Source organism: Rutidosis leptorrhynchoides, chromosome 7 (genome assembly GCF_046630445.1).
Source record: "Rutidosis leptorrhynchoides isolate AG116_Rl617_1_P2 chromosome 7, CSIRO_AGI_Rlap_v1, whole genome shotgun sequence".
NCBI classification, from domain to species: domain Eukaryota; kingdom Viridiplantae; phylum Streptophyta; class Magnoliopsida; order Asterales; family Asteraceae; genus Rutidosis; species Rutidosis leptorrhynchoides.
In genome coordinates, this window is record NC_092339.1 from 294,402,751 (window position 1) to 294,416,877 (window position 14,127).

General features: G+C 37.2%; 1 protein-coding gene across 1 annotated transcript; it reads left to right on the top strand.

The window, feature by feature from the left end:
• The first annotated feature begins 843 nt into the window (after positions 1-843).
• Positions 844-4,715, top strand: LOC139857561 (3-oxoacyl-[acyl-carrier-protein] reductase 4-like). Its single transcript, XM_071846376.1, has 11 exons — positions 844-1,165; positions 1,796-1,938; positions 2,172-2,225; positions 2,384-2,464; positions 2,544-2,589; positions 3,178-3,272; positions 3,354-3,386; positions 3,469-3,603; positions 3,687-3,780; positions 4,006-4,088; positions 4,502-4,715. The coding sequence occupies exons 1-11, from the start codon at positions 997-999 to the stop codon at positions 4,532-4,534; spliced, it is 966 nt and encodes a 321-aa protein (XP_071702477.1). The 5' UTR covers positions 844-996; the 3' UTR covers positions 4,535-4,715.
• The last annotated feature ends 9,412 nt before the right edge of the window (positions 4,716-14,127 follow it).

A 14,127-nucleotide genomic window follows, 5' to 3' on the forward strand; every position in this document is an offset into this window, starting at 1 on the left:
TATTTTCATGTTATATATCTAAATTTATCATATATAGTTATTTAAAGAAGATAATATCATATATGCCTAATTTAACATTCAAAAACATCGTATATATAGATTTAAAGAAGATAATATCATATATGTTCACTTTCAATCTTATCTATAGTATGTTATAAGGCTTTTCAATCACGAAATTGGTATAACTCCATCACTTTTCTACATCAATGACTTTTGATTCCATGTTGAATCTGTTACCTCAATCGTGAAATCGTGGCCATCCTCCGGGAGCGTGTGTGGGTGGATTATGATTAGCTAGGTGATCTTTATCCTCGTCAGTTATTCTAAATTTGCTGATCCAAGAAAAAAAAATGTATAACCATACTGATATCTACATAATCCACGTGAACAAAGTAAAAAATATATTCAATGTGCATGGTAAAAGCAATTTACTAGATTAGTATTTTAATGAATTGGTGTATATGATGGATTTAATTGTCGAAAGTGGGCATATATGATACTATTCTCTTTAAGTGGGTATATACGATGTGTTTAAGTGCTTAATTCCGGAATTTGTTTCAGAAATAAAAAAGAAATGAAATGAATAGAATGTAAGATGATAGGAACACTCATTCTCACTTTGGGAATAAAATATGATTTTAAAGGGCATATATTATATTATTAAATAATCAAAATTTTCAGTCATTTTGATGTAATGTAAAAAAAGTAATGAATTACAGTAACAAAATTTACACTACACTCTGAGTATCTAATTGGCCATCTACATTCGTACTGTGTGAATTATTATTACAAACCTAATATTGGTATGAAAATTACTCCATTGAAGAGGAAAATGTGGTCACACTGTACTTTTTAGAAAATAAGCTTCGTTAATATCGCCATTTCCGGAGATTTCAAAGTCCATAAACCAATGCCTTCATATATAAACTTACCAAACTTTTGTCCTCCACAATTGCTTCTTTCGCTCGCTATTTTCTCCGACGAATTCAATCACTCATGGCCTGTGCTTCTTTCGCTGGTTCCGCCACCGTCGCTTTCAATTCCACCGGAATCTTAAACAAGTCCGGTGGACTCACCGCCGTTGATCGGAAACTGTGTTCACTTCACTTCAATCGGACCTCCGAGTACTCGCAATGGCAATCTAAACTCTCCTTCTCATCATCTGGTATGTATATATATATATATATATATATATATATATATATATATATATATATATATATATATATATATATATATATATATATAATATATATATATCATTTAAAAAATAATCAATTGATCATGCATGATTATCAATGATTCTGTTGATAAATTTGCGTAGCGAGTTTTTCGTATTATTTTGTGATTGAGTTATTTATTTGTGTGATGAATTAGGTTGAATTGGATTATAGTTTGATTAGGTTTAGGTTTAGGATTATACTGAGGATTATGGTTACATAAATGCTGCTGATGAACTTGATCAGAGAACTGAGATCAAAATTGCTGACGTATGATTACATAACCTATCTGTAAACTGTGGTTTGAGGTAGATTGTAAGGTGTTTGAAATTGAATGATTTGGTTACAAATACTTTTTCAAATACCGTTAGCGGTTTCAGGTTTGTAGTAAAACTGGAAACAAGTAATTATAGTCATGATCGTATAGATGCGTGGAGCATATAGAATGCGAATTCGTACGTTGTAATTGTTATGACTATGAAAATGATACCTGAATTTACTTACACAGTCAATCGAGTTGGATCATTTGTGCAGTTGTGATTAGTTGCTGAAAGTACAATGTATGGGATTTGCAGGTGTAAAAGCAGGCATGGCTACTATTGAACACACAAGTGTGGAAGCAACGCCGAAGGTGGAACCACCTGTTGTTATCGTGACCGGAGCCTCCCGAGGCATTGGCAAGGCAATTGCATTGACTATGGGAAAAGCTGGTTGTAAGGTCTTTCGAAAGACTTTGCACATTGACTATCAAATTTCATCAACCACATTAGCGTCTAAAATGTTTCTTTTGGCCATATGCAGTTCATTTCATACATTCCTTTTTTTATCAGTAACATTTTTTAAAGATATTGGATGTTATCAACAAGAAGCTTTTGATACATTGACACTGTAAATTATTATTAAACGATTAATATCATGAGTGGGCGATTGAATTTATGCGTTATTTTGCAGGTGTTGGTTAATTATGCAAGGTCATCTAAAGAGGCTGAAGAAGTTTGTAAACAGGTTAGACAAATTCTTAAATTTATGTGGTTAGAACTGTGTATCTTCTTCACATCAGTCACGAGGATAAAAGATGTTTTAATTTTGAAGACTTGATTATTCTTGTTATTTTCTGACATACTGTAATTGCATAAGTAATAATTTTTTTTTTTTTTTTCCAGGTTGAGGCTATGGGTGGCCAAGCAATTGCATTTGGGGGAGATGTTTCAAAAGAAGAAGACGTTGCATCTATGATGAAAACTGTGAGCAAAGGTTTTGTCATATATTTGATTATTTGTTTCAGAATTATATGGAGTTACTATAACTGTGTAATCATTACAGGCACTTGACACATGGGGAACGGTTGATGTGATGGTTAACAATGCAGGTTGGTAATCCACAGTCTTACCTCACATATGATCAAATCTGCTTTATATAACAGTTTAACAAATTTATCCTAACAATAAATGACGATATATAAGAGCCCATTAGTTGGGGCCTGAGATCCTTGCAAGAGGTCTCAGGTTCAAATCTTGTGGTAGCCTAGTCACGGATTAACCCGGTTAGGCCGGGTACACCAAAGTAAATATACTTGCCCTTCTGGGTAACTCGAACAAACATAGGCAAAGGAATTATTAAAATTGACAGTTATAGTTATGTAGTTATATTTATTGTATACTCTGTTTTTATACTGGAACAATGTCCTTTAGCTTTACAATATTTTATATTTCACCAAGTCATGAATACTTTTATTCTTGTTCTCCATCACATGGCTGATTGATATGTAACATTGTTTTTAAGTTATAATTTGTACTATGAGGGCAGAGTTAGTACGGCACTATCATTTAACAGAACTTTAAGAAATGAGAAAATATACCCTCAATTTCATTCTTATATCTTTTCTTCTATCGTATCGTCCCCTACCAAGCCATGTTTATCTTTTAATTTGATCTACTCTATATAAATGATGATGCAGGGATAACGAGGGATTCTTTGTTGATGAGGATGAAGCTATCTCAATGGCAGGACGTTATTAATTTAAATCTCACCGGTGTATTCCTATGCACACAGGTTTGTTTCATCATCATTTTCTAACATTTGTAGCCTACTATATTCGGTTGTGGCTTATATTAATTTTCCTCTTTTTTTCAGGCAGCTACCAAAATTATGTCGAAGAAGAAAAAGGTAATTTGATCCAGGTGTCTTCTAGTACGTTGTTGTTTACATTTTCTAGCTTATCGTTTATAACAAATACTAATTCCTTTAGGGAAAAATCGTCAACATTGCATCTCTTGTTGGTGTTATTGGCAATATTGGGCAAGCTAATTATGCTGCTGCAAAAGGTGGAGTCATATCTTTAACTAAAACTGTTGCAAAGGAATACTCAACCAGAGGCATAACTGTGAGTTAGCTCTATCTTAATCTCGCGTTTAGATAATAAATATTCCATAAGTATATTCTATAATAAGTAGATTTTTTTTACAGGTTAATGCGGTTGCACCTGGGTTTATTGCATCTGATATGACTGCTGTACTTGGAGAAGAAATTGAGAAAAGGGTCTTGGGGACAATCCCCTTGGGTGAGCTAATTTATAAGACATCCATTCCTAAGTTAAATGCAATAAAATCTGTTTTATCCCAAAAAAAAAAAAAAATTGCAGTTTTTAATTTTTGGGGGACTTATCATATGACTTCGGGTCACTTTAAGCCCATTTCACACATTGGTAGAACTGGTATCTATTTATTTAGGATGTTATTATTAGAACAGAGAAGCAAATAAAATTGGTTCTTTTACTGAATTATAGGAAGGTTTGGTAAACCAGAAGAAGTTGCTGGGGTGGTTGAATTCTTGGCGCTAAATCCCGCATCGAATTACATGACTGGACAGGTTCCTACATTGCCAAACTCTTTTATTCTATGTTTACTTTTGTTTTGTTAATGTGATTAAAATATTGAACAATAAAAATTGTCTTGTTTCAACAAGATGACAAGATATCACCATATTAGGAAATGGACAATCTAAAACTACAATCAATATTACCATAAAACTTATCATAATTATTACCTATTGAAAAAACACGTGATACCCATACAAGAGTTTTCATGTTCAAACCTAACCTCACTAGTTGCACATCTGGGGTGGTTAAGGCAAAGGTCGAAAACGTTCACAACATGACCTGGTTAGGCTGTGTACATCTGTATAATAATACTCGCTTTGAATAGGAAAGACCTCATCGGTTTACATCTATAATATATGTCAAAGTAATCATTTGATCATTCAGTTGATTATGTGTCTTGTAGGTAATTAACGTTGATGGAGGAATGGGAATGTGAGATCACCAAAATCTGGTACAGTTACTAACTAGAACGAACATTATGGAGGCATTGCTTTTTCCTTTGGAACACTACAAAATAATTAGGCAATATGATCACTTAAGAATTTGTAGAGTTCTCAAACTCTTTTAATTAAACCGAATGTTTGCATTTCCATTTAAGATTGCCTTGTTTTTTTTTTTACATTTTGTGGACTGTTCTGTACTTCAATGAGTTGGTTTATGGTTTACTTAAGTTGATTCAAAACACTTCAAAAGTTTCAAGTATTCAAACGAATACTTTTCTTGTAAACACAGTGACAATAATAGTTGTACATTTACATCTAATATTATGTAGCTACTCGGATTTCAATCTTTCATATTCGTCTAAGTAACAAATATACCTAGCTAGTTTTTCAAGCATGGGCGAAATTTTCAATTTTACCTTGTACCCATTTTTATACCTTAACTGCTGATGATGTCGTTCTTGTCTGAAGTTTGAACCAAGTCAGATGATAAAAAAAGGCATCATCAGTATAAAAATGGTTCAAGATATAAAAATGCCACCATCAATGTTGCCTTATTCCATCCATTTGTATATATTAGTAGATGATAAAAAAGGCATCATCAGTATAAAATGGTTCAAGATATAAAAATGGCAACATCAATGTTGCCTTATTCCATCCATGTTTTATATATTAGTGTTTGGGAAAACTATCTTAAACTTATTTTTTAAGTTGTAAGTTCGAGCTTATTATTTTTATAATTGTTTGTCAAAGTAGTTTGGACTAGAAGTTTATAAATGTAAACTGATTAAAAAAGTCAATAAAGTATATGATATGATAAACAATTATATGAAGGACAATTATATGATTTATCATTTTTAATGAACTATGAGTTTATCTCATAAGTCAATTCAACTGGGGAAAAATGTTAAACAAAAATAAGAAATACGCTCTCTACAATGCTCTCTCCTTCATCTGAACTAACGGCTATTTTCGGATCATTTTTCGGAAATTTTCCATCTGATTCTTTCATTGCATCATCTAGATCTATCATGTTTCCATTACATACATCGCCTTTCACACCACGTTCTCATACCACAAACAAATCGTGTCATCAAACCAACACTTCTCATATCATTAACAATGATATCGCATATTTTATACGCATTTTCCTTAGCGATATCGGGTACATTTTGGTCCTTTTGGATACGATTTGGAATTATTTCGGTGAAAGTTGTGAAAAGTTTGAGTTCCAAGACCAAGGAGGTTAATTTTGAAGTTATTTGATGGTTTTGGGTGATTTTCGATGTAAACGAGTGAAAGGGTTTGGTCCGATTCGAGTTTTGGTGTTTGTATTAAGTTTTTCAGTTCATTTCAGCAAAAGTGATATGGAGCGCCGCTCCAAAAGGTGGCGCGCCGCGCCATTACGCATAAAATACAGTTCGAGCATTTTTAAAAGGCAGATTTCGACTCATCAGTTATTTGGCGCGCCGCGCGAGTATATGGCGCGCCGCGCGAGTAAGGGCGCGCCGCGCAGTGTCTTAACCGGGTTCAGAATTTCACCTATTTAAAGCCCGAAAATTACCCTAATTGATCATTATCGTATCCAGACGAATTCCAGCAGCTTTTTGACGAACTTAGGTGATTTTTGGCGATTTCCAAGGTCATTCTAAGGTATCAATCATTCCGGAAACAAGTCTCGATTCGTTTATCTTTCAGGATTCAATCATTGATTAGGTTAATCTCTTGTCATAAACAATGAATTTCTCTATTACTTTATTTGTGATTTTTATTGTTGCCATGATTATTGGCTAAGTTCTTTAATGTTTGTCTAGATTTAATAACCTATGTATTGGATGCTACTTATCAGTTGTTTGATTAATTTATGATGATTTGATGTTTGGATTAAAGAACCATTCTTATTGAAGCTAGACTCTTCGATTCAATTGATTGTGTACTTGTTTGATAGGACGAGAGTTCATTAATTTAGTGCATTAATTTACAATTGGTTTGTCTTAATTGATTGTTTGCTTACTCGGAGACGAGAGTAAATTGAATTCAAAAGGCTAGACGAAATAGGGGTGAATTATGCGCAACGAGAGTTGGTGTGATTGTGATTTGAGTCTTCATCTCAGTTGAACTGTTTAGTCACAATTAGGAGGTCTTAGGCTACGGGGAATTCCGTGTCGTGTAATCTTAATTGAAGTGTTTGCGCTGGGGAATTCCAGGTGAACCGACTAGATAATTCACATAAGTTAGATAATAACTGGGGCTTAATCTAAATGCATCCAATACTAGGTGAAAAAGGTCTAGACAAGCATTCGTTTTTTTTTATTGTTTACAACTATCTTATTTTACTCGTTTGTTTGCTTTAAAGCTTAAAACTGAAAACACCAAAAATATTGTTCATCTTGTTATTAATTAATGCTATCTTTGATTTTGGCTAATCGTTAAATAGCCAACCAAACAAATTATCTCGTAATTCAATTTTCTAGATTTAACTTAGTTTAATTCATTAGTTACAATCTTAATTTTCACGTCTAAACTGTCCTTGGAACGATCTTGGATTTACCAACTTTATACTATTGCACGATCGGGTACACTGCCCATTAGTGTGTAGTAAATCTTTAAACCGGTTTTTCCCATTATAAATAATAGACGCGATTTCACACATCAATTTTTTGGCGCCGCTGCCGGGGACAGTTGTGTCGAAGATTAAGATTGTTATCTAATTGTCTTAGTTTAGTTTAGTTATAGATTATTTTTTTTTCTTTTCGTTATTCTCAAGTTGAATTGGTGCGTTTAATCGGTTGTTAGTGGTGACTTCGCAGGTAACAGGTAGTGCATGCCACATACGCGTTCTTCTAATTCTCCGATTTTTCAACCATTTGCAGAACCCGAAAGAGAGTTATTCAGAGCGTTAAGTCACGAACGACAGTCTACAGTGGATTCATCTTGTTCTTCAAGTGCTAATATAATTAATTTGGGAAGTAGTTCTGAAACTGTGGTGCCCGATACACCACCTGAAATCAGAGAAGAAGAAGAATCTTACATTTCCTTAGATCTTTTCGAGACTGAAGATATGGCTGACCAAGAACAACCACCTCATCCTCAGACTATGGCACAAAAGTTGAAGGCCACACGAGGGGGCCAAGGCAATTCGATTACTCAACCAAACATCACTCAGCCTTTTCAAATTACAGGGCCGATCCTGAATTTGATTTCTTCTGATTGCCGATTTTATGGCAAGGATACTGAGGATGCTAACGAGCATCTTCGTAATTTTAATGATGTTTGCAATTTGTTTAAGTTACATGAGGTTGCCGATACTTCAATCAAGACAAGGCTTTTCCCTTGGACTCTTAAGGGAGAAGCTAAGAGATGGTTAGATAAGCAACCAGAGGGTACGATTACCTCTTGGGAGACTTTGGAGGATAAGTTTTTGTCGAAGTTCTTCCCTGCATCTCGAGCTGCTAGACTTCAAGCAGAAATTTCACAATTTAGACAAAAGAGCAGTGAGACATTATTTGATGCTTGGGACCGTTTTGCTACTTTGTTACGCTCGTGTCCGCAACACGGGTTGAATGATTTACAAAAGGTTCAGATTTTCTACAAAGGTTGTGACATTCCAACTCGTCAGAGTATTGATCAAGCAGCAGGTGGTACGTTAATGGATAAGACCGAAGAAGAGGCGTTAGAGATAATTGAAAAGCAAGCTGCTTACTCTCACGAATGGCATCAAGATCATGAGTCATCCCATTCAGCTTCAGTTAAGAGAACTGAGACCACTGGTGCGTATGATGATTTTGGGTCTATCAGTGCTAAGTTGGATTCTTTTGGTAGAAATTTAGAGAAGTTGAATAAGGATATTCATGGTATGAAGGTTGGTTGTGAGTATTGTGGGGGTTTACATTTAGCTAAAGATTGTGATGCGGGGTTAACGATAGGTCAAAAGGAAGAGATAGCGTACATCAGTCAGCAAAATAATAACCAGTTTCAAGGGCGCGCTCAGTTTAACCGCAATTTTAATAATCCCTACAACCCTCAAGGTCGTCAGGGAGGTAGTAACAGTAATTATCAGAATTCGCCGGGTGGAGGATTTCAGCAACAAGCTCCTGGGTATTTTCAAAAGCCCCAAGCCGAAGAGAAAAAGTCGAATCTTGAAGCTATGATCGAAAAGCTTGTGATATCTCAAACTCAGCTTGTTACTACTGTCACTCAGAATAATGAGAAGAATGATCAGATGTTCCGGAATCAACAAGCCGCGATTCATAATTTGGAACAACAGATTGGTCAACTTGCTAATCAGAGAAATGAGAGAAAACCGGGGGAGTTACCAAGTAACACGGATGCTAACCCGAAAAATGGGCACGTTAATGCTATCACCACCCGAAGTGGTATAGCATATGATCCACCAAAGAAGCCTGCTGAGCATGATTTGCGAGTTCCATTGGTTAAAGATAGTGAGCCGGTAGTTGATAGTGAACCGGAGGGGGATAAGGAGCCGGAACAGGTGATTGAGGAAGTTGAAAATATACCGGTAAAGGTTGCTGCTAAACCGGTAGCTAAGGAGTATCAACCACCGCTCCCATACCCGAGAAAACAGAGGTTAGAGAAGCTAAAGGCGGAAAAATCAAAGTTCATGGAGTTGATCAAGAAAGTGAATGTCAACTTACCTTTCATTGATGTTATTGCGGGGATGCCCAAGTATGCTCGGTTCATGAAGGATTTGCTTACCAACCGAAAGAAGATGGAAAGTGTTTCATCCGTGACGTTAAATGAAGCATGTACAGCGGTGGTGACAAACCAACTTCCCGAGAAGTTGGAAGATCCGGGTTGTTTTACTATTCCTTGTTTATTGGGGGATCTTGCTTGTATGCGGGCATTGGCGGATTTGGGTGCTAGTATTAATTTAATGCCCTACTCTATTTACCTTAAACTAGCACCTGGGGAACTTAGACCCACTCGTATGGCCATACAACTAGCGGACCGCTCTATTAAATACCCTCGTGGGATTATAGAGAACATGCTAGTTAAGACCGGGACATTAGTTTTCCCCGCCGACTTTGTAGTTCTAGACATGGAAGTGGATGAAAGGATTCCACTTATTTTGGGAAGGCCATTTTTGAATACCGCTAGATGTCTAATTGATGTTTATGGCCAACAGTTGACCCTTAGAATAGGTGACCAAAAGGTGTCTTTTGCTATTGATAAGGCATTAAAATACCCCGGTTACCTAGATGACACTTGTTTTTTTTTTTGCAAACCGTGGACACACATGTTGAGTTTTTGCAGGAGTTTCCAGAATTGCAGGGAACAGGGGAATGTGAGATAGCAAGTGATGAAGGGGACGTGTTAGATGAGGTGGATTTGATGACCACCCTAATGGCTGAAGGTTATGAGCCAACCGAAGAAGAGCATGAGAAGTTGGAGAAAGCAAATGCATACAGGAGCAAAACTTCAATTGAAGAGGCTCCTGAATTAGAGTTGAAACCACTCCCAGATAATTTGGAGTATGCTTTTCTTGGGGAGGAGTCTAAACTCCCGGTGATTATTGCTTCCGATCTTTCTGTAAGTCAAAAGTTTAAACTTGTCTCCATGTTAAAAGCCCACAAACCGGCTATTGCATGGAAAATTCAGGATATTAAGGGTATTAGTCCCTCTTATTGTACACACAAAATCCTAATGGAAGATAACTTCAAACCGTGTGTGCAACGACAAAGGCGACTAAACCCACATATGCAGGAAGTGGTTAAAAAGGAGATTGTTAAACTCCTTGATGCAGGTCTTATTTATCCTATCTCCGACAGTCCTTGGGTGAGTCCGGTTCAATGTGTGCCCAAAAAGGGTGGCATGACCGTGATCACAAACGAAAAGAATGAATTAATTTCTACCAGGACTGTCACGGGATGGCGGGTGTGCATTGACTATCGAAAATTAAATGATGCCACCCGAAAGGACCATTTTCCCCTACCCTTCATCGATCAAATGTTGGAGAGGTTGGCGGGAAAAAGTTTCTATTGTTTTCTTGATGGTTTTTCGGGATATTTCCAAATCCCTATTGCACCCGAAGACCAAGAGAAAACCATGTTCACGTGCCCGTATGGAACATTCTCTTATCGGCGTATGCCGTTCGGTTTATGTAACGCCCCTGCTACCTTTCAAAGGTGTATGGTGGCGATTTTCCATGATATGATCGAAGACTGCATGGAGGTGTTTATGGACGACTTTTCAGTCTACGGAGACACCTTCGAGTCATGTCTTCTTAATCTTGAGCGTATGTTGATTCGGTGCGAAAAAGCCAGTCTTGTGCTCAACTGGGAGAAATGCCACTTTATGGTTCGTGAGGGCATCGTTCTCGGGCACAAGATTTCTAAAGTTGGAATTGAGGTAGATAAGGTGAAAATCAATGTTATCGCTGGGCTTAAAGCCCCTACCGATGTTAAAGGTGTTCGAAGTTTTCTTGGGCACGCCGGTTTACAGGCGGTTTATCAAGGATTTTTCCAAAATTGCCACGCCCTTAAATAAACTTCTTGAAAAGGACGCTCCGTTTATTTTCTCGAAGGAGTGTCACAAAGCTTTCAATCTTCTTAAAGCAAAGCTCACTAATTCACCTATCCTTATTAGTCCGGATTGGTCTATGCCATTCGAACTTATGTGTGATGCTAGTGACTTTGCAATCGGATCCGTCTTGGGGCAACGTGTTGGTAAACATTTCCAGCCCATTTACTATGCTAGTAAGACATTGCAAGGAGCACAACTAAATTATACCACCACCGAAAAGGAACTCCTAGCAATTGTTTTCTCTTTTGACAAATTTCGTGCGTATCTCATACTAGCAAAGACGGTTGTGTATACGGACCACTCGGCCCTTAAGCATTTGCTCTCTAAACCCGATGCTAAACCGAGATTGATACGTTGGGTATTGCTTTTGCAAGAATTCGATGTAGAAATCCGGGATAAAAAGGGTGCCGAGAATTTAGCGGCCGATCACCTTTCACGTCTTGAGAACCCCTCCCGTGAGGTTCTCGATGAGACTTCTATTCATGATGATTTTCCCGATGAATATCTCATGAAGGTGGAGGAGTGTGAAGACCCTTGGTTCGTTGATTTTGCGAATTATCTAGTTGGTAGATTCTTAGAGAAGGGTTGGTCACATCATAAACGTAAGAAGTTCTTTAGTGACCTTAAGTATTATTTTTGGGAGGACCCTTATCTTTTTAGGCGGTGTTCCGATGGAATGATCCGCCGGTGTATTTCCGGAGAAGAATGCGAACGCATTCTTGTCAAATGTCATCATGGTCCGACAGGTGGGCATTATGGTCCCCAAGTTACGGGTCGGAAAGTCTTTGAGGCCGGGTTTTATTGGCCTACTATCTTCAAGGATGCCCACCGGATTTGTAAATCGTGCGATGCTTGTTAACGGGCGGGCCAAATCAACCAACGAGACGAGATGCCTCAAAATGTCATTCAAGTTTGTGAGGTTTTTGATATTTGGGGGATTGATTTCATGGGCCCGTTCCCGAAGTCGAATAATAAGCTCTACATTCTTGTTGCTATCGATTATGTTTCAAAATGGGTTGAAGCACAAGCTTTGCCCACTAATGATGCACGGGTCGTAGTTTCGTTCCTAAAGCAACTCTTTTCTCGGTTTGGTTCCCCGAAAGCTTTAATTAGTGATCGGGGAACTCACTTTTGTAATGCCCAACTCGAAAAGGTGTCGAAACGGTATGGGGTAACCCATAAAGTTTCGACATCCTACCATCCTCAAACGAATGGGCAAGTCGAAAACACCAACCGAGCTTTAAAGAGGATTCTTGAGAAAAATATTGGTTCTAATCCTAAGGAGTGGTCGTTTAAGCTAGATGATGCCTTATGGGCATTTAGAACGGCGTACAAAACGCCAACCGGAACCACTCCTTTTCGGTTACTTTATGGCAAAGCGTGTCATCTCCCGGTGGAGATTGAACACAAAGCTTATTGGGCTCTAAAAACGAGCAATCTTGATCTTAAGGAGGCGGGTCGCCTTCGGTTGAGTCAATTGAATGAGTTAGAAGAGCTAAGGCTCGATGCGTATGAGAACTCATTGATTAGTAAGGAAAGAACGAAGAAGTGGCACGATAGTCGCTTGAAGGATCCTAAAGAATTTAAGGAAGGGGATCGTGTGCTTCTTTTCAATTCGAGGTTTCGTTTGTTTCCCGGGAAGTTAAAATCTAAATGGTCGGGACCTTTTGTTGTTCGAAAGGTTTATTCTCATGGGGCGGTTGATTTGGTAAATTTGAAAGGGGAAGAGTTCAAGGTTAACGGTCATCGGTTAAAACACTATGTCGATGGACCGCAAGAGGTGGACGATGAGATTAAACTCATCTTTACCTCTAACGACGCGTAATAATCATGGTTAAAACCATTGTTGTAGAGTTTATATATTTTTGTGTTTTTTTGACATTATGTGCAATATAATCATGCTTGGATTTTTGTTGGGGTTAGTTTGGTGGTTTTAGGTTGAGAAAATGGGATTTAAAGGTTTAAAAATACAAAATTCTGGTGTACCAGCACATGGAGCGCCGCTCCAGATCATGGCGCGCCGCGCCATTTTGAGGCCCCTGATGTACCAGATATTGAAAAAAGCTCGACATGATTTTTCAGTTAATCGGAGCGCCGCGCGACCCTTTGGAGCGCCGCGCGGATACCCTGCGCGCCGCGCCATTTCCTGTCGGCCAGCTGTTTTCTTTTAAAATTAAAATTAAACCCGAATTTTTACATCCACACAATTAGAAACGGGTTGGTAGCTGTATTTACCCCAATTCTTTTTATTCTCTTCATTCATAACATCCCTTTAACACTTACAAACACTTTGATTTTCAAAACCCTAAATCTCAAAACTTTGATTTCTTGTTTCAATTAACTTCAATCTTTCAAGAATGGCTCCCACCAAGGTCCGAATTTGTTTCTTTCTAACTAATTTCATCTTATTATGTGTAATTGTTTGTTTAATTTTTGTGTATTATGATGAATTAGTGTGGGGTTGCTTTAATTTGGGTTATGTGATATAATTAGTCATGGGTTTTGTTAGATTATCATTGTATGCTTTGATTTCATGATTAATTTGTGTTTTTGGAAAGTTTAACATGAACCTAGGGTTTGTAGGTTTAAAAATCCGAATTTTGTAAGTGAGAAAGAGGATTTTTGCTTGAAGGTGTGGTAGTTCTTGAATTGTTCATGTGTTTTTGAGCTAGTGTGGGGTTGTGTCCTGTCACGACCCTACTTTTTCCGTTATTTTCTTTCGTTAACTATTTAACGACCGTTAACTGTTAGTGTGCCACGTCATTTCCATGACCTATATTATTATTTTTTTTTTGTAATAATATATATATAATAATTATTATGTGTTATGTGGATATATGTATTCATATTTTAAATTATACGTTTCTACGTTCCGCGGATTTCCATCCGGCGAATCTTTTCGGTTTTTAAACCAACGGTCGAGTTTTCTGGATTTTTAAATCCTAAATATTTTAAATATGATATTTTAAGGTCATATTATTAGTAGGTGTATTTATATTTATTTTTCGTCGCGCGTTCGTTATCTTTCCGGATTTTTAATCGCGTA

What these genes read in the sequence shown, in the direction of transcription:
- LOC139857561 (XM_071846376.1), top strand. Translation starts at nt 997, where the DNA reads ATGGCCTGTGCTTCTTTCGCTGGTTCCGCCACCGTCGCTTTCAATTCC. An exon ending in CTGAAGAAGTTTGTAAACAG is followed by an intron (nt 2,226 to 2,383) that starts GTTAGACAAATT and finishes TTTTTTTTCCAG; the next exon opens with GTTGAGGCTATGGGTGGCCA. An exon ending in CTTGGGGACAATCCCCTTGG is followed by an intron (nt 3,781 to 4,005) that starts GTGAGCTAATTT and finishes ACTGAATTATAG; the next exon opens with GAAGGTTTGGTAAACCAGAA.